General features: G+C 39.3%; 1 protein-coding gene across 1 annotated transcript in view; it reads right to left on the bottom strand.

Moving 5' to 3' along the window:
- The window catches only part of CSMD1 (CUB and Sushi multiple domains 1), a 1,868,278-nt gene that overhangs the window by 575,010 nt on the left and 1,265,391 nt on the right, over positions 1–27,877 (bottom strand). The window contains exon 8 of the mRNA XM_006137767.5: positions 8,604–8,691. Coding sequence (XP_006137829.3) covers positions 8,604–8,691 — 88 coding nt within the window. The remainder of the gene's footprint in view (positions 1–8,603; positions 8,692–27,877) is intronic.

The raw sequence follows: 27,877 nt of genomic DNA on the forward strand, positions 1-27,877 counted from the left end.
TTTTAATGTACAGGTGGTTATACGCTACTCAGTGTATTAGCTTAGTAACATAAAAACATGAATAGATTTATCCTTCCAGCAGTCTCGTTAGCTGGCAGAATGTTATCTCCCCAGGGTTAAATGTGGGGGTGAGAGAAAAAGAGGTTGCATGGTTCGCTCACAAAGCATTGTATACAAAATAAGTTCCTTTCAGCAGAGACACCATTCACTTAGAGTATATGTTTAAAATATGATTGCATCTGTTCCAGGGTTCTATGAGGCTTGCTTCCCTTTAAATATATCCATGGACTTGCTGAGTTCCTTGGGCTTGACTCCAACTAGATTAAACTCAGAGGTCTCCCTGGCATAAATAGACTTTTTGGAATTGACTCCCCTTTGAGTAAAATAATAATATAATAATTATAATAATATAACTTCCCAAGACTGTTGTGGTGCCAAAATGATAAATCACTTGTAGTGTAAATCTTTATCATATGATTTCTTTCTTACTTTTCACATACTTTGTTTAGCAGTGAATGACTTTGCAATATTGGCATTTAAATTAACATTGGGCTTGCCCATTGACATTTATTTGAGATGAATGGGGCAATGCATTACCAAAAGCTATTGTTTCAGACTCTCAGCAAACTCATGAGAGAGAACACACATGATTCATATTTTGAAGATTTTCTCCTCTACCATAAGTGTTTGAGACTTCCATTTCATAAAAAAAAAAAAATAAAGAAATAAAAATAAAGCTTATGTTTTGCAAAAGCGGCGAGGAGACCTGTGGCACCTTATAGACTAACTTATGTTCTGGAACACAATGTGGCAGGTTGGGAGAAGCATCAGGGCCCAATACATGTGCATATTCTCTCACCTATTTAAATCCTGGCTCTGCTGAAATCATCCTATGAGTAGTCTCTGCTGAAATCAGTGGGACTACTTAGAGAATATAAAAAAGGAATAGGAATATGTCTTTGAAGTACTGACAGTTAATTTACAATTCTTCATGGACTTATTCTTACAGTTCTTTATGGACTTCATGAAATTAGTGCTTTGTTTTGCTTTTAACAGCAATTTATTGCTCTCCAACTGAATTTTCCCAAAAGGGAAAAGAAATCTCTGGGGCTGTGTCCAGACTCAGGGGTTTTTTCAAAAAAAGTAGCCTTTTTTCGAAAAAACCTCACCTGCGTCTAGACTGCAGCCGCGTTCTTTCGAAATTAAATCGAAAGAACGCGGCTTTTCTTTTGATGGCGGTAAACCTCATTTCACGAGGAAGAACGCCTTCTTTTGAAAGTTCCTCTTTCGAAAGAAGGCGTTCTTCAATGTAAATAGGGCTTCTTCGAAAGAGAGCATCCAGACTCACTGGATGCTTTCTTTCGAAAAAGCAAGCCGCTTTTTCGAAAGTTCAACGTGCAGTCTAGACGCTCTCTTTCGAAAGAGGCTTGCAGTCTAGACATAGCCTAGAAGAAAAGGTGGAATTTTAGGGTACAAAACCATTGCTTGAGAAATTAATACATAGAATTGTCTTTTTTGTAGAAACATTTGAATTAAATAATTATCAGTTTCCTTTGTTGAATAAAATCTCTTAAAAATCATGGCAAATTCATTGACTGTATTGTCTTAAAAATGTCAAGCCTGTATCTTCATACTATATTTATATTTTTTAGTTCAGATGTCACATCTCAGGTTGGGTCCTTTACTAAATTAAGATATGCATCTAGACTTCCAAGTAGTAGTTAGCAGACACTAATTAAGATTCAATAAGTTCATCTGTTAAGCTATAAAACTTTCAAGACAAAATTAGCCCTAGACGTGTTAAATTTGTACTACATTGTTGGGATAGCATTTCTCTTTTCCTAATATCGTTCACCTAACAGCTAAAGCATCACAAGCATTTCTGTAGAAAGTAAATGCAGGAACGAATATTAACTTACATTGCGAAACTCTCCTCTTTGTATTAAGGCAACACAATTACTCTCCAAGTGAATCACTTCTGAGTGTCCAGCTGCTGAACCTCACTACACTCATCTACAGCTTGTAACATGCAGGAGGATTCTGTGCCTTAGGCCACAAAAACTAGACATGACCTCTGACTACTATCTAGATGAGAAACATGCATTTATTTTGATAGAGTTCTTGCCCTAAACTTGTTACACTATACACATACCTGTATATTTCAATTAGGCTTTTATCCATCTAAAAGGAACTATACAGGGAATACTGTACAGAAGTTTCTTTGTTCAATAATTGATGGCACTAATAAGCACTGAGGTGTTAAAGTACTGTTAGAACATTTTTGATTATAGGGATTGATTACCAAGGCAAATTGAACCACTTAAATGAAAGTAATAAAACCATTTATATTTGTAGTTCCAATACATTAATAGGGCAATATATTAAAAAGGAACTACTGAAACATTAATAGTCTAACTAATGAAAACTAAGTGAGCTACAATATATAAAGTATCAACCCACATGTTTGTTTTCCTCTGTATCGGAATTTTGAGATCTGTAGTTTTAAACAAAATGGTAATAATGAGCTTCACTTCAATTGATACAGCAAAATTAAAGTGTACATTTTACTTTGCAAATATTTTACCTATGATAATAAGGAATGACAAATAGAATTGAAATTGACTAAAAGAAAAATAAAAGTATTTCTCTACGCGATCACATTATACTCTGTGTACTATACAATACTTATGTAGGTCCCTTTACTATAGGAGCATCTGACTTTCACTGGGAGGATCATTTGTGCTGCAATTTAGCCCTAGAAACTACAACTTCCATGATGTCTTGGGGAAAGGAAGGAAACAGTTGCTCTCTTCAAGGCAGTGCAGAGAGAGAGTTGGTGGGCTCCATTTTTTGGAGAGAGGTGCCAGATTGCTGGTGTGGGGACCTTTCAAGTTCAGGAGCTGTTGCTGGAAGCTAGAGTCTGCTGCTGAGATCCTGCTGGAGCTTTCATCTAGCAGGATGCTTCCGGGGCCATTGGTGATTGTCTCAGGAGGAAAGAGACTCTGGTTCAGTGTAGGGGTCAATTGCAGAAGAACTTTGTATGTGCTAGTTTAGAGGTGGTGAGGCCTGCATTCTTTCACCGCTTTCCCTTTTCCCCATATCTGATAAGCCAGAAGCAAGTCTCTGGGAACATACACCATTTAAGATAAGCATTGTTGTCAGTATAGCAAGAACAAGTATAAGATAAGGGTAAAGGGCAAGAACACATAAACAATTCTGTTTACCCTAATGTACTGATCACGAAACAGGGCCAAAGAACAAGTAGAACTAGATCAGAACCAGATCGATAACTAACAGCTGAGCCCTACATCAGCAAGTAATGAGTAACCCCTGGAAATTTCCAAACTGCAAAACAAGGCAAGAGAATTGTATTTTAAGCTGCACCAAAGCACAGCAATTTGAACCTCACTTTGGGTCCCTGCGCCTCAGAAGCTGAGACAACCTCCCATTTCATCCGCAGCCTACCTGGGGTTCCAGGCTTTCAGGAAGGGACGTAAGATATGTTGCTTCTTTGTTATATTGTTCTTCCATTTATGGGGCACAGCTGTTAGCTGTCAGGAAATAAATTACTTGTGTTTGACAGATACCTGTGTGGAGTCTTTTGTACCTTGAGAGCCCAGTGTCGGACCTTAGACTTATTCTTGCTGACTACATTGTGCCTGTGACTTATAAAGGCCTGGATAGAAGGCACTATGAGTAACTGTGGCTGTTTGGGAAAGTGTTGCCTGCACAGAGGACAAACTGACTCTGGGTCCAAAAAGAGGCAAAGTGATCTGCCCAGGGAACCAGAGTTGCTGGCATTGGTTGGGTCAGCTTCAGTGTCAGAAGAATTGTGCAGCTTGTTGCCTTGCCTGGACTGATACACGCGGAACCTGCACAGTGCTGTCTCCAATCCTGCTATATATCTTCAAGTGCACCCACACAATCAAGTGTCTGGGACACTGAGATACAGAGGAGCACACACTCTAGGGTGGTATAAATGGTGGAAGTATATATGCCAGTTATATAAGTTTCCTTTATTTCTGTGCACTTTGTTAATTAATTTTATTCACTTTTAGTCTGTTAAACCCTGTTTCTTTAAGTGGTTAAGTAAAATCAGGAATAAGGGACCTTTCAGAAAAGGCTTTATTTTCCGAAATATCCCCGTCTAGACTGGCACTTTTTTCCGGCAAAGCCCCGAGCCAGAAAAAAGCGGTAGCCATGTTCATGCAAATGCAGAGGGGAAAATTTAAATCCCCGCTGCATTTGCAATTCCAACTTGTCTCATCTGCATCCCTTTTCCGGAAAAGGGGTGCAGTGTAGATACAGCCAAGGTGTGTCAATTCTAATTTAATCAATTAGGTATATATTATTTATAATTGTTATTTTGGAGTTAGATTCACATTATTACCGGAATAAGTTTATTCCTGGAGATTCCCAAGACCCAGCATTTAAGTGTATACATGGCCAGCCGGGTGTAGCCACCACTGTTTTATATTCCTTTAGAAGCAAGGGTCTACAGCAACGGGGTGGATAGGGTTTCCCAACAATTCAACATTATCACTGAGATACTCAGGATCTCCTTTAATTTTAAGAACATCAGGCACACAGGTACACAAGCAAGCATTGCCTGTTCCCAAGTAGCTCAGGGAGGAAAGAGGGGGGTTGCACTAAGGCAGTTGTCCCCAACCAGTCAATTGCAATCAACTGGTCAATTGTGGGGGCATTGCCAGTCGATCATGAGGAAGTATTTTCAGCCTCTCCTTGTTCCCACCACCAATGAGGAGCCTGCGCTGGCACTATAGCTTCCCACAAAAATGGAGCTAGCTCTGGCTTTCTGCAGCATGCGGGGGAAGTCCTGGAGCTCCATGCCAGATCCAGATTCCTGATAAGCTGGATCTGGTGCAGATCCTTGGGATTTCTCCTGCCCAACCCCACACCCATGCTGCAGAAAGGAAGAAAGGCAGCATGGGGAAGGAAGACAGGGGAGACAAGAAATCATGGGCTCCTCCCCTGTCCACAACAGCATACATGTTTTCTTGTGTTCCCTTCCTTCCCCATGCTCCAAGAAGGCAGGCAAAAGTTAAGATGGTAACACAGGATCCAGAGAAGCAAGATTTTTCAAAGGATCTGTAAGTGCACTTCTTCCAGCACTGCTTGCAGATCCTACCCCAGAGATGCTTATCTCTGGATACTCCTAGGTACAGCTGAGTTGCTCCTGCACTGGCCAGACCCCCACCAGCACCCTGACCCTTGGCCAGATACCATCTAGCACCCTGCCCCCTTGCCAGGCCCCCACCAGGACTCTGCTGTTGCTCTCTGGCCTGAAGCCCACCAGCACCCTGCTCCTGTCTCCTGGCCATGAGACACCCACGAGTACCCTGCTCTTGCCCCCTCCCTCCTGGCCAGACACCTACCCCCAGCTTGTTCCTGTACCCTACTTTCTACCCAGATTCTGCACCCCATCCCTATCCCACTTACTGGCAGCCCAGTCCTACACACCGGACCCCTCATTTTTGGCCTCACTTCAGAGCATAGAGGGGCCCACAAAATTTTATGTTGGACACAATATTTTATTTAAAAATGAAGCCTGGCCAACAAGCCCCCAATTGGGGCCAAGATCCCTTCTAGCTTCAGCATCATAACACGCCCGCACCCTCCACAAACCCCAACCCTGAGTCCATCATACACATGACACCCCTGCCCTGAGCCACTCTCATCCCCAAACTTCTGCACCACTCACATCCCCAGTCTTATGCCACAACACTCCTGCTCCACCTACACACTGCAAACCTGTGCCCTGAGCCTCTCATATACCCAACCCAAACTTCTGCACCCGACATCCACAAGCCTATGGCTTGCTCAGCACCCAAACCCTCCACCTGACCCCAATACTTTCCAGCCTGGAGCCCCCTCCCCAAGCCAGTGTACACTTCTCCTCCTCCTCCTGCATCCAAATTCCCTCTTAGAGCTTGCACCTCTCACCCCTTTCCACATTCTAATCCCTCATTCCCACCCCAGAGCCCTCACCTCCTGTCTCAACCCGGTGAGAGTGAATAAGGGCTGGGGAGAGCAAATGATGGAGAAGAGGGTAATGGAGAGCTCAGGGCCTCAAGGAAAGAGTGGGGTAGACCTTGGTTTGACCGGACATTTAAAAAATGATCTTAGATGTAAAAAGTTTGGAGACCACTGCAGTAAGGACATGATCAACTATAATATTTCCTTTGCAGAAGCAGTTTTCATATTTGTGGGGTCTTTCACACAATAATAGGCAAGAAAAAAGTATAAATAGCAGAAAAAGGACTGAAAAGCCACAAAGAAAATGACAAAGGGGTAGTTACTGATCCTGAATCTACTTTTTCTTCCTAGCACCTTGGAATCTGAGCACTTTTCAGGTAAAAACAATAGCAACAAAGTTCCAGAGGAAATCATACAGCTTTTGGCCCTTTACCTGGTAAAAAACACTGTTTGTGGCATGAAGTTTGGTTGGTTAGTTTTGGCTGATTGAAGTAATCAACCAGTTTTGTTTCATTTTTATATACATTTTAAATTACAATATAAACTTTAGTATAAATGTTTAACTATTAGATATAATTTACTGTATATTACAGTCACTTTCAAGTTATCATAGTTGGTAACTATGTGGGATGTGTCAAGCACTAATCCAGCTATACTGCCTGGCCCTCCCAGTAGCTTTACCTTAACTGCTTTCTTACCTACTCTCCATTACACCTGTCTTGTTTCCCTTCTCATCTTTTTCTATTTCCCAAGAAAAATAATCTCAGTCAATGCTTCTTTAGAAGATGAAAAAAAAAATTGCAGAAAGCAAATTGAAATAATTATAACTTCTTTCATGTGTATTTTGCAAACATAATGAATAGATTTTGTGTGTGTGATATATATTTTTGTATTTCTCTTTAAACTTAGAAATCTCCCCCTTATAATTACAGGCTCTGTCACAAAGTGATGCCGGACCTTTCTGAGGAAGCAAGGCCAATGTATCTGTACCTCATCAGTACATAACACTTAATTGTGCTAAAAAGAGCGTAACTGGCTCTTGGTGTCAAGACCTACTGAACCGGAGGGACACAGGAAATCAGGGTTCGGGTCAGCAAGGAGAAAGGACAGGAGGTGAGAGCTTCCAGAATCAGGAAATTGTGGTTTCAAAGGAAAGTGAAAGCAGGAACACAGGAATAGAGATTTGCTGAATGGTATCTCCAAGCCAAGACCTAAAGCATGAACGTATTGGAGCAGCAAAAGCAGTTGACTTCTGGCTCTAAGCCAAAGAGCTGGAGCCCAGACAAGGGAGCATCAGAGGAACTGGCCTACTGATATTTCTAAGAAAGAGATCTGAACCTATAAGGACTGTGACAGGCTTGGCGAGAGTGGGAATGCTCTCCTAGAAAGGATGCTTTTGGCAAAAAGGCGGTGGGAGGTTCCCACTGGAAGAGTGTAGTTGTACTTCAATTGGAAGGGATGGGGTGGCTACCCAGGGAAAGAAGAGGACTAACAAAGTCCCAGAATGGTCTAAGATGCCAGGGTATGATACATGGGGAACAGTAGGACAGGATACCAACTGAACTTAATGATTTGTACTTGGGACAATAAATTGATTTTATGCCGGGACCTTTATTCTGGACAGTTTTATATGAGTTTTTTGCTCTAGGTGGGACTTTGCTTTAGCTGTCTATCAGTGTGACTAATATATCAACAGAGCTAAAAACATATTTTCTGTGTTTGTGTGAGTTTTTACAAAGTAGTGGTTTATTTAAAAATAGTTTTGCTTAGGGAGAAGAGGCAACTAAATACAGATTGAACCTCTGTAAACTGGTACACTCTTATCTGGCAACATCCATGGTCCAGGAAAACCACAGATGTTCCAGGACCACTGAGTCCCAGTGGAACACCGGTGCCTATGAGCCCTGAGGGCTGGAAGGGCTGCAGGGAAAGGAGCCCAGCTCTCTGCAGTGGAGCTGCCCAGCTGGGCTTCCCAGTGCACCCCCGCTGTACTGCCCTGCAGGACCAGGAGCCTGGTGTGTCAGCGGGACTGCCTGGCACACTCCAGCAGGGCCCAGGGCATCCCAACAGGACTGCCCAGCATGTCACAGCACAGCTGCCGGGAGTGGCAGGCAAGGAGGAGATCAGAACTGGCAGGGCAGCAGGTAGGGGACTGGTAGCAGGAGGGATAGATATGACCTCCCATGGTCCGGCAAAATCCTCCATCCAGGACGGGTTAGGTCCTAAAAGTACTGGACAATGGCGGTCCAACCTGTATTTCTTGACAACTGACAGAAAAATAGTTAATCTTTAATGTTATTTAGTACTGTATTATTTAAAACTTGAAGGTTACTCCTCATCTGATTATAACTTATAGAGCAGCTCAGGTTATGGGAGATTACAGAGTTCCTTTCCATCTACAGGGAGGACACTTTGATAGATTCTACAAAATCTCTACTGCATTCTTCAAGGCCCGAAAAATAGGGCTCAGACAACAAAAATTGGAATCTCCTCAAGCAACTTTCTGAAGAGGCCTTTTTTTGAAGCATTTATGTAAACTGCAGCCACCTTTACTTTTCTTGTACACCTGAAAGCCTCTTCCACTTTAACACATGTGTAGTTCCTACCTGAAGTCAGAGCCTGTCCTCTTCCCATTGTCAGGAATTCCAGGATCAGGACACATGTCCGATGTTACTGCATCCCCGCCTTGACTTACTAAGAAAGAAAGAAAGAAAGAAAGAAAGAAAGAAAGAAAGAAAGAAAGAAAGAAAGAAAGAAAGAAAGAAAGAAAGAAAGAAAGAAAGAAAGAAAGAAAGAAAGAAAAAGTAAATGATTCTTTAACCAATCCACACTTTGAGTTCTACCAGCCAAACATCATATGCTCAGTGTATTTTTCAAGAAGATAATATAAACAAAGACAAAAATTGCATCTTATTATACATATGTTTCACAGATTCCTAGACCACAAGGGCCCATTGTGATCCTCCAGCCTGACCTTCTATATGACACAGGCCCCAAAGAATCTCCCTGAAATAATTCCTTTATCTTATATTTCAGAAAACATACAAATTTGTTTTTGAAACGGTCTCTGATAGAGAATCCAACATAACCCTTAATAAATTGTTTCAATGGATGGTTGTATACTTTTTCCATTAAAAATATACACATTATTCCTCGTCTGAATTTGGCTAAATTCAGCTTCCATCCACTGGATTGTGCTATACCTTTCTCTTTCACACTGAGCTCATTACAATCATTTTATTCCTTAAACTTATTTATCATGTACAAAGATTTTGCTCCTTGAGCCTAGGCATGTTTTCTAACCTTTAAATCACGCTTATGACTTTTCTCTAAATCCTCTCTAATTTATAAAAATCCTCCTTCTATTGTGGGAACCAGAAATGAACACAGTAATCCAGCAACAGTTGCAACAGTGCTAAATACAGAAATAAGATACTTTCGTGACTCCTACTAGAGATCCCCTGTTTATGCATCCAAGGATTACATTAGCCAGTTTGGCCACAGTGTTGCATTATTCACTATAAGCCCCAAATCTTTTTCAGAGTACTTCATCCATGCTTCCCCATCCTTTAAGTAGCACTTACAGACTTGGCTCTACATCAGGCCTGGGCAAAATATGGCCTGGCCCACCAAACCACCAGATCCAGACCGCAGATGCTGTGGGGAGCCTCAAGCAGGCTCCCTTGCTTGCTCTGCAGCCTCACACATTGTTCAGAAAACCAGCTGTGAGGTCATTTCTCTTTCATAACTGTGGTCCCAGAGGGAAGGGGGGAAGACTTCAGGTGCTGTCCCCACCTCCAGTACAATCCCATTGGCCAGTTTCTAGAAACTGGCCAAAGGGAGCTGCCTTTTTGAATAATAGGTAGCATATGAAGACCCACACTGCTCCTCACCTCTGGCTGTTATTCACACAAGCACATTGCCCTGCAGCTTGTGCATGTGTGGAACAGGTTGGCTAGCTAGCTCACTGAAAAACATTGTAAACGCTGCAAGCGTTTAATTCTGCTGGCAGGCAAGCTTGTTGGGCTGCTGGCTGGGGAGTCTCCTGGTCAGAGCCTGCCTCTGGCACCCCAATAACTCCCTTCCCCATCCCTCTGATACCCACTCAACATACCCAAACCCTCTGCCTGCCAAATCCCATGCCCCAGATCACAGTCCCCTCCTACCTTAGGTCACATTCCAAAACCCTGCACCCCCATTCCCCTTCCCTAGCTCATAACTGCTTCCTTTACTCAAACTCCCTCATAGACCCCCACTCTCTCTCTTGCACCCAACCTCCATCCCAAATCATATATCTCCTCCTTTAATATCAACTCTCAACTACTTTCCAAAAGTAGTTTGCAGCTCTCAACTACTTTCCAAAATTTTGGAGTGGCTCCCCGACAACAATTATTGCCCACTGTTCTAGACGTATATATTTAGCAATATTAAAATCCACATTATTTGCATAAGGCCAGAATATCAAAAAATTCAGATCATTCTAAATCAGTGACACATCTTATTTATGCAATTTCTGTGTCATCTGCAAATGTATCAGTGATTTTAAGTTTTCCATCTAGTTCATTAATAAAAAATGTTAAATGGTGAAGGACCAAGTCCCTGTAGGACCACACTAGAAGCACATGTGTTCTATGGACTAGTATATTAATTTACTCTGGCCCACTCAGAAATATAGCGGCCAGGAGTCCTGTGGCACCTTACAGACTAACCGAAGTGTTGGAGCATAAGCTTTTGTGGGCAAAGACCCACTTCGTCAGATGCATATAGGAAATATAGGAAAGCAGTGAAGATTCTTGAAGTTTCCATTGCACCCTCACCCCTACCAGACAGAATAGAGAATAGTGTATGTATTCTCTATGAGCCTAAAAGCAGAGTTCAAACTCTGCAATAAATGGAACCTCTATGAGCAACTTTCTGAAATGGCTTCCTTTCTAGCTATTATGCAAACTACCCATCTGTAGTTTACCTGTACACTTAAAAGCCCCTTCCAATTCAAGATGCGCACAGTTCCTACAGCTGTTAGATACATTTGTATAAAATTATGGTTCTCACAAAACTAAGATTCTGATTTTGCTTATAAAGTGTGTGCTGAAGATTTTTATCTTCTATCTAGAAACTGGTAACTCTTCATTATTTGCACAATATACTTAAATATTGCATTGATTACAAATATAGAGATAATGGCATGCAAAATACATTTAGAGTTTATAGCCCCCACAGAACTGAATATAAATAGAGTCAGCCTCTCTCACATATAAACACATATATTCACAATTTCTTTTTTGCTTCCCTCTATGAAGAATTGAGGAAGAAAAAAAATTATGTCATCTTCAGAATCACTGAAAGCCCTTTAACTAAGGTAGTACTCTCTTCTTGAATATAGAAAATGTACTTAGTTGGAATGCTTTAGCAGCACAGAATGAATTAGACAGGCCTGAGTGGATTACAGATGACAGAAGACAGCATTACGATTGAGAGGTGATGGAAGATTAGATGTAAATTTCTCAAGCAGTGATAGGCTTTTGAATAGAATAAGGTGGCACAGAGGAAGCATGGTGACAAACAGGTTATGTACAATCAGAAGATAAGAGCTATAAATCCTGACTGCCTGTTCCAGCAGAATCATGGGCAATTAATTTATCTGAAAGCTAAAGCTTTATACAAGATGAGAAATACTCATGGAAATCAATTCATATCAGAAAGGCATTGCAGTGCTACAAAAATACAGCTAAGTAAAAAGCTGTTATAAGTGCAGAATTGCTTGCCCCAAGTACTGCTTCCTCCTAAAACTGACAAAATTGCAATAATTATGGGACATTTCAATGTCTGAATCACCTCCATTTTTGTCTCTGAGATTCAATGATTTTAAAGGTATAGAAAATAACAGCACCCACAGCCAAATCAGAGTTAAAAACTGTATTCATTTCTTTTCTCCATGTATGATACTATATATCGTCTGTTCCAAAATTGTTCTTCAAAATCATCTGATGAAAGATTATCATAATATGAAGGATGTATTTCCAGATACAGCTAAAAAAAATGAACATTTTAGCTGTGAAACATAACAGCTAACTTAAAAGAAGTTCCTTCCTGGTATATTGTGACATAAATCAAATTGTTAAGATTAAAAATCCAATTCTGGAGCTTCTGACTCACAGTATTTCCATATCAGTGTATACAATATTAACATTATATCTATCCAAGGCGATGATCAAGGAAACATTTCTAAGCATGATTCTTCAGTTAATTCATGCAAATAAGTCTTAATAAATAGTACCACTTATTTGAATATGAACTATTCTGTGTCAGCACAGTGATTAAGAACAAGACAAACCAGCTAATAAACAAAAATGCTACTTATTCTTAGAATTCAATTTGCTAGCTACATTTATTTTTTGACATGTGTTCATCTATAAATATTCATAATAAATTTGTTTCAAGCGTCAGTTTTAAAGCATGGTTATGGTCAGAAAACTGTCTTTGCTAAACTAACAGCTTCCTGCTGCATATATGCTTCTTGCAATATCTAATCTTCTTCTTACATATTTCCTCAGGTTTCTGACAAAGTCAAGTATTTATTGCTGTCAGCACAGAAGTGTCATTACAACTATGGCAGAATACTCTAGATTCTATTCTGTCCCATACGTCATTGACAGAATGGGCAAACAAATTTTGGTTCCATGGTGTTAATGCTGATGGCAAGGCAGAAAGTTTTATTTTTAGATACAAGGTTAAGTAGTCCCCCACCCTCCAAAAAAAGAGAGAGAGAAACTGACCCTCCCCAAAATGCTTTCATTAGGCAAGGCTGAAAATTAGATAGAAGTATTGTTCCAGAAGAAGAATGAGGAAACAGCAACAAGTGTTTTCAGTCATTTTAAAGCTTCATCCTGGCCAGCTTTACAAGAACAGGAGCAACTTTGCCTGTGTTATGGTGGTTGAAGTGTATTATATTTTGAATGACACTACGTGCCTCTTATTTTATTAAAAATAACAACAAAACATTGATATTAAATGAGAAGGAAGAAAACCTAACCACCCTTACATTCATAAACATTAAAAAGGCCATAGAGCAGTTTTTAAACTAAGAGATGGGGGAAAGCCGATTGGTGCGGAGATGCACGTAAATCGGAGGGAGACTTCTCTTAGAGGAGAATTCATTGATAGAGATTCTCTAAGCTGTAGTCAGAAAGAGAGGAGGGGAGAGGGCAAACCATGGGCCAGAGCAAACAAACAACCGCATACAAAGGAATCCAATGCATCAGGGAAGGGCAGACGAATAAGCAGTGGCAAATTTTTAAAGTGCTTGTACGCAAATGCTAGGAGTCTGACTAATAAGATGGGTGAACTGGAGTACCTCATATTAAATGAGGAGATTGACATAATAGGCATCACTGAAACCTGGTGGAATGAGGAAAATCTGTGGGACACAATCATACCGGGATATAAAATATATCGAAAGGATAGAGTAGGCCGGGTGGGTGGTGGAGTGGCACTGTATGTGAAAGATAATGTAGAATCAAACGAAATAAAAATATTAAGTGAATCAACATGTTTAATAGAATCGCTATGGATAGAAATTCCATGCTCCAATAATAAGAAATTAGCAGTAGGGATATATTACCGACCACCTTACCAGGACAGCGATACTGACATTGAATGCTAAGGGAGATTAGAGAGGCTACCAAAATAAAGAACTCTGTAATAATGGGGGATTTTAATTACCCCCATATTGATTGGATACATGTCACCTCAGGAAGAGAGCAGAGATAAAATTTCTCAATGGCTTAAATGACTGCTTCTTGGAGCAGCTGGTGCAGGAACCCACAAGGGGAGACGCAATTCTCGATTTAGTCCTGAGTGGAGCGCAGGATCAGGTCCAGGAGATAACCGTTACAGGACCGCTTGGGAATAGTGACCATAATATAATAACATTCAACATTCCTGTGGTGGGAAGAACACCTCAGCAGTCCAGCACCCTGGCATTTAATTTCAAAAAGGGGAATTACACAAAAATGAGGAGGTTTGTTAAACAGAAATTAAAAGGCACAATGACTAGAGCCAAATCCCTGAAAGCTGCATGGAAACTTTTTAAAGACACAATAATAGAGGCCCAACTTAAAAGTATACCCCAAATTAAAAAACATAGCAAGAGACCTAAAAAAGAGTCACCGTGACTTAACCACCATGTAAAAGAAGCAGTGAGGGACAAAAAGGTATTTTTTTAAGAAGTGGAAGTCCAATCCTAGTGAGATAAATAGAAAAGAACTGTCAAATCAACTGTAAAAATGTAATAAGAAAAGCAAAAAAAGATTTTGAGGACCAGCTAACCAAAAACTCAAAAAGAAATAACAAAATGTTTTTTAAGTACATTAGAAGCAGGAAGCCTGCTAAAAAACCTGTGGGTCCCCTAGATGATCGAGCTATAAAAGAAGCAATCAAGGACGATAAAGCCATTGCGGAGAAACTAAATGATTTCTTTGCTTCAGTCTTCACGGCTGAGGACATTGGGGAGATTCCTGAATCTGCGCCGTCCTTTGTGGGTAATGAATCTGAGGAACTGTCCAGGATTGAAGTGTCATTAGAGGAGGTTTTGGAACAAATAGAAAAACTTAATGTTAACAATTCTCCGGGACCGGATGGCATTCATCCAAGGGTTCTAAAAGAAATCAAATGGGAAATTGCTGAGCTATTATCTGTGGTTTGTAACCTATCGTTTAAATCGGCTTCCGTACCTAATGACTGGAAGGTAGCCAATGTGACACCAATATTTAAAAAGGGCTGTAGAGGCGATCCTGGCAATTACAGACCGGTAAGTCTAACTTCAGTACCGGGCAAATTAGTCAAAACAATAGTAAAGAATAAAATTGTGAAGCATGTAGAAGAACATAATTTGTTGGACAAAAGTCAACATGGTTTCTGTAAAGGGAAATCCTGTCTTACTAATCTGTTAGAGTTCTTTTAAGGGGTTAACAAACGTGGACAAGGGGGATCCAGTAGATATAGTATACTTAGATTTTCAGAAAGCCTTTGACAAGGTCCCTCACCAAAGGCTCTTGTGTAAATTACATGGCCATGGGATAAGAGGGAAGGTCCTTTCTTGGATTGAGAACTGGTTAAAAGACAAGAAACAAAGGGTAGGAATAAATGGTAAATTTTCAGATTGGAGAGGGGTAACTAGTGGTGTACCCCAAGGGTCAGTCCTGGGACCAATCCTTTTCAACTTATTCATAAATGATCTGGAGACAGGGATAAGCAGTGAGGTAGTAAAGTTTGCGGATGATACCAAACTGTTTAGGATAGTAAAGACAGAAGCAGACTGTGAGGGACTCCAAAAAGATCTCACCAAACTGAGTGACTGGACAACAAAATGGCAAATGAAATTAAGTGTGGATGAGTGTAAAGTAATGCACATCGGGAAAAATAACCCCAACTATACGTACAGTATGATGGGGGCTAATTTGGCTACGACAAATCAGGAAAAAGATCTTGGAGTTATCGTGGACAGTTCTCTGAAAACTTCCACACAGTGTGCAGCGGCAGTCAAAAAGGCAAATAGGATGCTAGGAATTATTAGGAAAGGGATAGAAAATAAGACCCAGAATATCTTACTGCCCTGTATAAAACTATGGTACGCCCACATCTTGAATACTGTGTACAGATGTGGTCTCCTGATCTCAAAAAAGATATTTTGGCCTTGGAAAGGGTTCAGAAAAGGGCAACTAAAATGATTAGGGGTTTGGAACGGGTCCCATATGAGGAGAGGTTAAAGCGACTGGGACTTTTCAGTTTAGAAAAGAGGAGACTGAGGGGGGATATGATAGAGGTATATAAAATCATGAGTGGTGTGGAGAGGGCCGATAAAGAAAAGTTATTTATTAGTTCCCTAAATAGAAGAACTAGAGGACACCAAGTGAAATCAATGGGGATCAGGTTTAAAACTAATAAAAGGAAGTTCTTCTTCACACAGCGTGTAGTCAACCTGTGGAACTCCTTGCCAGAGGAGGCTGTGAAGGCTAGGACTATAATAGAGTTTAAAGAGAAGCTAGATAATTTCATGGAGGTTAGGTCCATAAAAGGCTATTAGCCAGGGGATAAAATGGTGTCATTGGCCTCTGTCTGTCAGAGGCTGGAGAGAGATGGCAAGAGACAAATCGCTTGATCGTTGTCTTCAGTCCACCCTCTCTGGGGCACCTGGTGCTGGCCACTGTCGGTAGACAGGATACTGGGCTAGATGGACCTTTGGTCTGACCCAGTACGGCCGTTCTTATGTTCTTATGTTCATAGGCCTATACTTATAGAGAATGATTTGTACTTTTCTCTGAGGATTCATTTGTAATAATGTGTTGAAATAAGCAAGCTAAAAATTGGCAATGTTATGCAAAGTATCTCCACTGAGTAGTTTGCTTTCCCTCTTAAGAAAAGCTATACTGTGTCAGACCAAGAGTCTGTCTAGCTCAATATCCTGTCTTCCAGCAGGGTAATGCTAGATACTTCAGAGGGAATAAACAGAACAGGGACATTATCAAGATGCTCATCCCCTGTCCTCCAGTCTCAGCATCTGACAGTCAAAGGCTTAGGAACACCCAGAGCATGGGGTTGCATTCCTGACCATCTTGGTTAATAGTCACTGATGGATCTTTCCTCTATGAACTTATCAAATTATTTTTCAAACCCACTTGTACTTTCGACCTTCACAACATCCCATAACAATGAGTTCTGCAAGTTAACTGCTTGTCATGTGAAGTTTTTCCTTTTGTTAGTTCAAATCTGCTATTAATTTAATTGGTGACCATACTGCTTGTGTTTTGTGAAAGGGTAAATATTACTTCCATATTTGCTCGCTTGACACCATTCATGATTCATATCTACTACCCCTCAGTTATCTCTCTTCCAACCTGAACAGTCCCAGTCTTTTAATTCTCTCCTCGTGGAAGCTTTTCCGTGCCCTTATTCATTTTTGTTGTTCTTCTCTGTACCTTTTCCATTTTAATGTGTCTTTTTATAAGGTGTGGGGTGACCAGAGCATGTCACAGTATTCAGTGTGAATATACCATGGATTTATACAGCAAACAACTCTATTTAATGCAAAACCTGATTTTTCATTAATAAGAAATTAATTATTTTTAAATATCTGATTTTTCTCTGGAAAACTCTACAACATTTGTCGTTTCAAATGGTTTTAGTTTCAAATGACGGTGATTCAAAGGCAAACACCATATGATTGTTCACCACAAGAGGACCCTTCCAGAATTTTCTTCTTCACCAAAGCCCTGTCTCCTCACATTTATAAGAATTGCTATGTGAGGAGACAGGGCTTCATCCAGACATAAACTGCTCCTTTAAAAATGGCAGGGGTCATACATCTGAGATCCACCATATCTTGCAGCATAGGCTTTGTTAAACATAGTCCAAGCTCTTGGTTGTTATGATATGTTGTCGTGACATGATAGTTACCTCTCATTGCCCAAGACAAGCTTGCCTGGTCTTATCTTTCCCTGTTGTTGGGTGAGGATGTGAGAAGAAAACAAACTGCTCAAATTAAATCAAGTTGTTGGTTACCTTTAGTAATTTAAATGTCTTTAAGATTCTCTAAACATTTTTAACATTCAGATATACAAAAAATCTTTGCTTGCTAGCACTGTGGTATTTACCCAGAATTTCCCCTTTTCAATCACTTCCCTCCATTTTCCAATCATTTTTTCAGCATCAACATTTTTTCATCTCACTTCTACTAAACACTTTTAAAAGACACACTAGTGAACCCAATTAAGAGGTTATTTTACATCCATCTATCATTGTAGACACATCACTATTCTTTCTGAAAAAATGTGTAACATGGTCATCATCCTCATCTATGCTATTTCTTTAAGTCCTCATGTTCATGTTATGTCTAAATCTTGCGTATTCTTTCTATAACAAAAGGTATAGCCGTTACTATCTAGCCACATGGCTGAAGCTCTCATCATCTTTCATCTTAATTACTGCAACCTGTTTTCTTTGGTCTTGATAAATGAATCTTGCCTTACTCACATCCATTCAGAATACTGCTGCAAAGATAATTCTCTTAAACTATTTATGTTATCTGTCTCTTCACATTCCTCCACTAGTTCCCCTTTCTCTATTATATCAATAGTTTTCACTGTCACAGCCTTTCGTGATACAATCCCACACTAGCTATCCTCTCACAACCAGCACTGACATGTTCACCTCCCCACCTCCCACTGGTCCATAATGAGAGCCTCCATCATCACTCACTGAGTTTTTCAAACCAGTGTCTTCATCCTTTACCCCATGCTGCCCCTCACAGTTTACAGAAGCTCCCCACTAAGCTACCTCAGCACCCTTCAAAATCCACCTTTTCATTCTCTTGCAAATTGCTAGGGCTCTGATGTGCTGAGACTACCACTTCTTGTCTCACTGTTTTACTGTATTCTGCACTGTATTCCTCTCTCATCTTGTGTTTAATTAATAATTTAAATGGTTTGAACTGTGGCCACTGTTTTTGTTCCGAGATTGTATAATGTGTTGTCCATGACTATGACTCTTTGGCACTATAAAATAAATAAGAATTATTTGTAATTTTTTAACATATTTAATTATTTCTAGTCTGATTATTTCACTTTACTAATCTCACTAGAAAACTTCCATTGCTAGTGGTTACTGGAACCACTTTTTCTCTTAAAAAGTTTGGTGACATATGTACATTTTAAATAGCGTGAAAAGATCTCAATTTATTTATGTTTTAAAGTGTTCTTTTTTTTCTCCATGATCATTTTCATTTCTCATCACTTTCCCCCATCAAGCTAAAATATCTAGTGAATTTAAATCATATGGGCTGTGTCTAGCTAGATTGGCAAGGGTTTTTTTTGGACTGTATTTGATCTATTTCAAATAGAAATATTCTGAAAATTGTGAAATAAGCATGATTTTACATTATAGAATTTTTATGGTTCAAATTCAACTAACGGTAGAAGAGCTTTGAAGAGAAGGAGGAGGAGAAAGGAATTTGTTTGAATCTTCTGCTTTATACATGCAGAGAAGGCAATGCAAGGGATGCAGTTAAAGACAGCCAAACCAAACCAGAAGAGAGGTTTATTGGCAACGACTGATCATTCTCAGTAATTAGTTAAAGCCAGTGTGTAAGCTAACATTAAGCACAGAGGCTGTGTCTAGACTGGAAAAACTTGCCAGCTGTCTACACTGGCCGCTTGAATTTCCGCAAGAACACTGACTTCCTACTGTCTGAAATCAGTGCTTCTTGTGGAAATACTATGCTGCTCCCGTTCGGGCAAAAGTCGCTTTTGCGCAAGCTTTTGTGCAAAAGGGCCAGTGTAGACAACTCAGATTTGTTTTGCGCAAAAAAGCCCCGATTGCGAAAATGGCGATCGGGGCTTTTTTGCGCAAAAGGACGTCTAGATTGGCACGGACGCTTTTCCGCATAAAGTGCTTTTGTGGAAAAACGTCTGTGCCAATCTAGATGCTCTTTTCCGCAAATGCTTTTAACAGAAAACTTTTCCATTAAAAGCATTTGCGGAAAATCATACCAATTAGATGTAGCCCTGATGTTCTAGATTATAGTACTATGAACAGGGATCTTTCTGTTTACAGAACATTGCATAGCACTTCTCACTGTCAAAGGCTCCGTCTACATTGCATCCCTCTTGTGCAAAAGCCTATGCAAATGAAGCATTGATTAGCACATTGCCACACTTCATTTGCAAAATTAATTAGGGGCCATTTTTGTGCAAGAGGCTTTTGTGCAAAAAAACCCTCTCACACAAGAGCCAATCTTCCTGAAAAAATGAGGAAGAACGGTTCTTGTGCAAGCGGGATTTTTTGTACAAAAAGGAGCTATGTAGATGGCTCCTTTTTGCACAAAAGCCTCTTGCGTAAAAACAGCCCCTAAATAATTATGCAAATGAAGTGTGGTAAAATGCTAATCTACGCTTCATTTTCATAGGCTTTTGCGCAAGAGGGATGCAATGTAGACGTAGCAAAAAGGATTGATAACTGATGGTAATATGTGTGATGTTGACATATCTCCTCAGATCTGCACTGAGACCACCAACACATTTCACATAAAATAAAGTCATCAAATGGCACAAATTGTTGATTGTCCAGGACTCATATACTCTTGTACTAATAACATGCAACTCAGAAAAAAAGAACTCTTCTTCAAGTGTTTACATTTTTTCTTATTCAGATGTGAAAAATTGTATATGATGCTTGTTAGTACTTGTCTTGCTACCACTTCAATATACAAAAAAAAATTAGATAATGTAACTGACTGTCAGTCAATCAATGAATTCAATTGTACTGAATTAATGTAACTTTTAAAAGTAAAAATATGCTCATCTTATGTAGTGTCCTGTTTCATATACTGTATGTAGATTGTGCTTTTAAAATTGTGAAAATATTTTCAATTTCAGAAAAAAAATAAATTGAATAGTTTTTTAAGTTAGCATTTAACTGAATTAGATTAAAATATAAAGCCACTTATTTTCATTCCAAAGAGATAGATTTTGAATAAAAGTATAAGAGTAAAAGCCAGAAATAGCTGCAAAATAAAAATGCTTTCTAGTAACTAACTATAAGCTAGAATTGGTTCAAGGTAAAATACTCACCACATTTCCACCATCTGTCAAGATATAACCTCAGAATCAAAGGCCTGATACCTTTATCTTCTTAGGTGAAAGAGAAGTAACTTGGGACTTCTCTTTGCCCTTCTCTTTTACAGTCCAAAGAATCTTTGAAATGGATTCTTTTGAAGGGTCCTTCCGAACAAAAGTCTTTTTCCAGCTGTGAGGTAGGCAACTTGGAGACTGTCAAAAAGGAAGTGTCATGCTGCTTGTTCTCCTATTGGAGTTATGCTCACTAAAATATAAGTTATTTAAGCTATATTATCAGTAACATTTTTGTTACTCAGGGATGTGAAAAAGCACACCCCAACTGATAAAAGTTTTGTTGACAAAAAATGTTAGTGTGGATAGTAATTTGTTGTGGGGAGATGCTCTGCTACCAACAAACCTACTATTGCTTCTGGGGTGGGGGTGGGGATGTTATTTTGTCAGCAGGACAGAGCTCTCCCAGAGAAAAAGAGCAGCTATACTGCATGCCTCATAGTGTTAAGGGTTTTGAGGATGGTTGTGCTGCTGTAAGCTGTGCAGTGTAGCTACAGCCCCAGTTCTTGCTCCCTATCATGCAATTGAATAAAAAGAATGCAATCTCTTCTCCCATGATGATGGCATAGGGTTTGTCTCCACCCCTTGTTAGCTTGATTGCCTGTTTTTCACATGTAGATACATTCCCACTGTGTTTCAAAGTACTTTGGAAGTAATTCCCAGGTGATTAAACTATATTCTTTTGTCCGAGGAAGACCCATTTAACAATTTTTCCTAGGCAAGAGCATCTGATCTTGAACATGACATTCTATGAGGGGAATTCATATCTTTAAATATGATAACACTTAATTCATTTCACCATGATGTTATTGACCAGGAAGTTATTAGTCTTTAAATGATACCTTACAAGGCATATTTTATACAAAGATTATTAAAACAGTATGGAGGGTGTGAATGCCTCGGTGCTTATGGATACATCCTCTTTCTTCTTTTAAATGAGAAGTTGAGTACATGAAAAATGTTCAAAACCAACAGACACATCTCTATTAGACATATCTTTGTCTGGAGGCAGAGCTTTGTCAATGAGACCTGCATAATTCTGGAATTTGATTTTCATTCTGTTTTATATCATCCTGCAGTATGCTGCTAGATTTCTGAATTCTCAGGCTTTTATGGAAGGGAAAATTTGAGGGGAGCTAGGAGTTTGTTTCATGGAGATTCTTCTTTTTGGCCCTCTGCAATCTTTATGATGCAACCTAAGAATATTAATATTAATTTCTATTTGGTAAAAACTTACCCTTTGTCAGAAAGAATGTAAGCCACATTGGCTGTTTGTGCATTCCCACAGGATTTTTCCCAGCTCTGGGAATAGTGTTCTTTAGTTAACTGTGGCTACAATTAGAAAGATAGCAGACAACTCACACTTAGTTGTTCAATGTCACGCTGTGGCTAGTTGGTCTCCTTTTAAATTTGTTTCTCTTTACATATAAAAGAACTAATGATATTGTGTCTAGGTACTGTAAAAATCAATATGTACTTTTGTGGTCAAGTCCATCACACTTGAGCCAAGGGGAATTTTGACACTAATTGAAGTGGACTAAAATGTTGCCCTCATTATGAGTTGTATTTACTTTTTCTTTTGCATGGGCTTGTCCTGCCTGTCTTTCTGCAGTCAGCCTTCTTTTGTCCCACACCCATTGTCTGGAAACTAAGAAAAGTTTAATACCCATGAGTCATGTTCTGCTTCTGGAGGTCCTGAGCCAAAACAGATTATATGGATGGAGAAAATTTATAATTTGTAATTAACTCTGGATAATTAGCATAAACACTAACTCTCCAATCCAGTACTCAGGAACAGCCCTAACTATAAACTATATAATTATATCTAACATCAAGGGAAGTATAGAATCATAGAATTCTAGAACTGGAAGGGACCTTGACAGATCATCAAGTCCAGTCCCATGCCCTCATGGCAGGACCAAGCATCGTCTAGATCATCCCTGCTAGATACCTATCCAACCTGCTTTTAAATGTCCCCAGTGATGGAGATTCCACAACCTCTCTACGCAATTTATTCCAGTGTTCAACCACCCTGACACATAGGGGCTGTGTCTACATTGGCACCCCTTTCCGGAAAAGGGATGCTAATGTAGACTTTGGAATAGGCAAATCCACGGGGGATTTAAATATCCCCCATGGCTGCCGCTTTTTTCCGGCTTGAGGAAAAGCCGGAGAAAAGTGCCAGTCTAGACGTTATTCTCCGGAAAATAAAGCCTTTTAGGAATAAGAAATCCTCCGGAAAAGGCTTTATTTTCTGGAGAATAACATCTAGACTGGCGCTTTTCTCCGGCTTTTCCCCAAGCCGGAAAAAAGCGGCAGCCATGTTAATGCAAATGCCGCGGGGGATATTTAAATCCCCCACGGATTTGCCTATTCCAACGTGCTATATTAGCATCCCTTTTCCGGAAGGGATGCCAGTGTAGACGTAGCCAGGAAGTTTTTTCTAATGTCCAACCTAAACTTCCTTTCCTTCAATTTAGCTCTTTGCTTCTTGTCCTATCATCAGAAGCTCAGGAGAACAATTTTTCTCCTTTGTCCTTGTAACACCCTTTTAGATACTTGAAAACTGCTATCATGTCCCCTCTCGGTCTTCTCTTTTCTAAACTAAAGTCCAATTATTTTAGTCTTCTCTTATATCTCATGTTTTCTAGACCTTTAATCATTTTTGTTGCACTTCTCTGGACCTTCTCCAATTTCTCCACATCTTTTGAAATATGGTGCCTGGAACTGGACACAATACTCCAGTTGAGGCCTAATCAGTGCAGAGTAGAGCGGAATAATTATTTCTTGTGTCTTGCTCACAACACTCCTGTTAATGCTTCCCAGAATCATGTTGGCTTTTTTTGCAATGGTGTCACACTGCTGACTCATATTTTGCTTCTGGTCCACTATGACCCCTAGATCTTTTCAGCAGTACTCCTTCCTAGACAATAACTTCCTGTTCTGAATGTGTGAAACTGATTATTCCTTTCTAAGTGGAGTACTTTGCATTTGTCCTTATTAAACTTCATCCTGTTTACTTCAGACCATCCCTTTAGTTTGTCCAGATCATTTTGAATTTGGACCCTATCCTCCAAAGTACTAATGTGTTTCCATTAAGCATGTGCATAAGGGCTTTGTTTGTTTGAGCCTAAAAGTAAAATGTATGTATACAGGGGTTTCATGCTCTGTCACACTTTTTCTTCAAGTGTTTATGAGATTATCATGTACTTTTACTGCCTGTCTCATTATATGGCACTTATAATTTCAGTTTAGTAGTTTGACACTTTTATAGTCTTTATCATCTCTCATTGGTATTATCAATCCAGTGAAATGTTTTGACAGATGAGATAAACTTAACCACCCTTTGTTTTTACAATAATCAGTTTCAAGTGTCCTTCAAATTAAACAGGGAGTTAGAAGAGCCACCTACAAAATGCCCTTGTCAAGTAATACTTTGAGGTAAAAAAAAAAAAGAAAGAAAGACCCAGAAGTTCATTGTGTGGAAAGGTGACATCAGAAGTGGCAGTTTTTCTAGTGGAGATTGAAAAGTTTGTAAACCAAGTGAGACATGACAGTGAATGAACACTATATCTCCCTATGATGATGCAAATCAAATCTGACATATGTAAATACCAGTCTCTTTCCAACTGAGAAATTGCAGATAAATGCAATGAAAGTAAAATATATGATTCTGGTAATATTAAGTGGTAATAAATGCATGTCTTTAATATGTTACAGTCACATTTCTTGATTATTATTAGCTCCTGAAATTTAGAACCAATTTGCATTTTAATTTTGAAAAGGTTGATTGATGTTTCAGAAACAAAAGCAAACTCTAGATATATAATTTTGCTCAACAGAGAATTACACTTTGAGCATTAATAAAAGTGGAAAACACTTCTAATTACCCTTATTGTTTGTTGGAAAAAGAAAAATCTCTGCATTCCAAACACTGGGGAAGATGCAGCCCCCGCCAGAAGAGCATACAAACTATTGGCATTTATTAATATGATTTGTTATAAAAGTATAACCTTAATGTTAGGGCCACAGAATTAGAAGAAATGATGTCCTTAACTGAATAAAACAGATGCGTTTGTTTATAAGTGTCTCACTGCTCTAGCTAAATGAATGAATGTGGTAGAGTAAATCTGAGGAATTTTGCTTCTCTTTCTGCTTGTGCAACATTCAAAAGCAGATTACATTTGTTATGCAATGACTGGCATCTTCCAAAGTACCTAAGGAATTATTTTTTATAAACTTGTGAGTAGTCAACTAATGTATGTGATACAATTTTTGATCCCTAGTTATAAGAAAGCATAAACACTTCTGGCCCAACTTCATGTATGTGTGACTTTAAAACTCAGATTCCAAATATACATGCATGAGTGTCTGAAATTCACTTTCTCTTAACATTTCTATCACCAAAACTCAATTATTCCAGTGTTTTCAACAAACAAAACCAAGAGGAGCAGATCTAACATATTTTCATTTTTAAAAAGTTAGTTACTATTTTTGGAAAATATTTTGCATTATTTACTTACTACTAAATACACAACTTTTGCTACCAAAAGTTTTGATTTGGCAAATGATTGTATCAACATGTTTGTTCTTCTAAATACATTTAACTATAGAGATTACAGCTAAGAGACAGTGAACAGATTATGCAATTTAAGAAGAAAGCTCCCACTTGCTTCCAAACAATTACTAGTATTAATTTAAGAGGAGGATATTCTTAAAACTCATGTCAGTGGGATAAAGTTTCACCTTATTTGCACATGAAACAAGAAACTCCTCAGAAGTCAACCAAGAAAACCAGTACCGTATATTCCGGCGTACAAGACGACCTCTGAAGTTAAAAAACATCCCCCAAAAATCGGGGGTCGTCTTGTACGCCGGATGCCCCCCCGCCGGCTTCCCCCGAGGCTTTTAAAGCCGCGGAGGGGCTCCGGCGGGGGGGGGGGAGCCCAGGCGCTCCTGCCGCTCCTGGCGGCTTTGCTCCCGGTGCCTCTGGTCTGCTGGGGACCAGCTCCAGCAGACCAGGGACACCGGGAGCAAAGGAGGCGGAGGGGCGCTGGGGTATAAGATGAAACCCTATCTTTTAATTAAAAAGATAGGGGGTCGTCTTATACGCCCAGTCGCCCTATACGCCGGAAAATACGGTACAAAAGTTTTACCTCTGATGTTTCTGCTCTGAAACACTATAAAGTTTGTGTATGATAGACTATGCTTTACTGGGGTAAAACGAAGCCTATTCAAACAAACTGCATCCTAGAAATGATTTGGTCTTCTGGAAAAAGTATTTATGCATTAATTCTGTTTCATATACTTTTGAAATGAATAAAAATAAGTACTTTGAGATACATTGCCATAACACTAGTTACTGTACATTTATTAATACTTCTCCTTATTATTTAACATGTAACAATTCTGAGAGTAGCAAGTGACCTCTGTTTTTATTTGTGTTCTCTGTAGCAGGGTGAGTGGTTAAAAAAAAAACAGATTTTTCTTAGTTGTTTAAAAGGCAGATATGCATGTGAGAAATGGAAGACCAGAACACTAATGATGTGGTACAAGATTGACATATTTAATATGAAAAGACAAAGTACCATTTAGAAATGAATTTCTAACAAAAGATGCTGAAATCAGTTCAGCCGAAGAAAATGTCTTCTACCAAGACAGCAGGAGAGAGGAGTAACTAAACAACACTCTTCTATATGGAAATTCAGTCTGACTTCTAAAACCCAAGACCATGAAGAAATCCACTATTACCAAAACACAGTAAATGACTTCCAAAGAACAGAATGTATCCATGGATACATGGATTTTAAGGTCAGTAGGGAATATCATAATCATCTATTCTGACCTTATACACATTGCTGGCCACAGAATCTCACCCACACACTCCTGAAATAGACTGCTAACCTCTCGCTGAGTTACTGAAGTCCTCATGGTTTAGAGACTTCAAGTTACAAACATTTCACCATGTACACTAGTTCAAATTTGCAAGTGATCCATGCCCTATGCTTCATATGCAGGCAAAATCCCCCCATAGTCTCTGACAATTTAACCACTGGAGACATTTTTCCTTTCCCCAAATACAGTGATCAATTAGACCCTGAGCTTCTGGGCAAGACACATGAGGCAGATAATTACAAAAGAATTATCTGAAATAAGTCAGAGTCCTCCTTGTTTTAATATCTGATCACCAGCCATCAGGAATTTTTGCTCCGGGAAGTTGCTCATAGGCTACCTGACATTATAGGCTGTTCCAACATACATCACCATCATAAATTTATGAAGTTCTGTCTTGAAGCCAGTTAGGTTTTTTCCTCCACTGCTTCAACTGGAAGGCTGTTCCAGAACTTCACTCCACTGATGGTTAGAAACCTTCATCTAATTTAGATCCTAAACTTGTTGATGGCCAGTTTATATTAATTTGTTTTCATGTCCACATTGGTGCTTAACTTAAATTTAACTCCTCTCCCTTCTTGGTATTTGCTTTCTACAAGTAGATCAAAGGGAAAATTATATTTCCCCCTAGCCACCTTTTGATTAGGCTAAACAAGCAAAGCTCTTTCAGTCTCTTCTCATAAGATAGGCTTTCTATTCCTTAGGCTCATCCTAATTGTCCTTTTATGTATCTTCAAATTTGAATTTATCTTTTTGAAACATGGGAAACTAGAACTGCATACAGTATTCCAGATGAGGTCTCACCAGTGCCTTGTGTTAGAGAACTAACACTTTCCATTTCTACTGAAAATACCTTTCTTGATGCTTCCCAAAACTGCATTATACTTTTTCATGGCAGCATCACAATGATGGCTCATAGACGGTACGTCTAGACTTACTTTCACTTTCGAAAGAAGATATGCAAATTCGGTGGTAATTAGCATATCTTCTTTTGAAAGTGAAAGTAAGTCTAGACTTACCCAGATCTCCCATGATCAACCAATACACTCAGATCCTTCTCCTTCTCTGTCACTTCAAATTGATAAATCCCCAGCAAAAATTCTTGTTACACTTTGAATTGTTAAATTTCATCCCATTTCTGTTCCACCAGTTTACAGCGGTTGGTGGTGTTACTGTGGTTGGTGATGGGAACATTGAATTTTGTTTAGCATCTATATTCATATCCAATCAAATATGCAATCAAATTTAACATCATCTTCAGGATATAATGAACCTGACCTAGAGAAAAAAGGTGGGTTTTTTTTATT

Source organism: Pelodiscus sinensis, chromosome 3 (assembly GCF_052426305.1).
Source record: "Pelodiscus sinensis isolate ZL-2025 chromosome 3, ASM5242630v1, whole genome shotgun sequence".
In the NCBI taxonomy this organism is placed as follows: Eukaryota; Metazoa; Chordata; order Testudines; family Trionychidae; genus Pelodiscus; species Pelodiscus sinensis.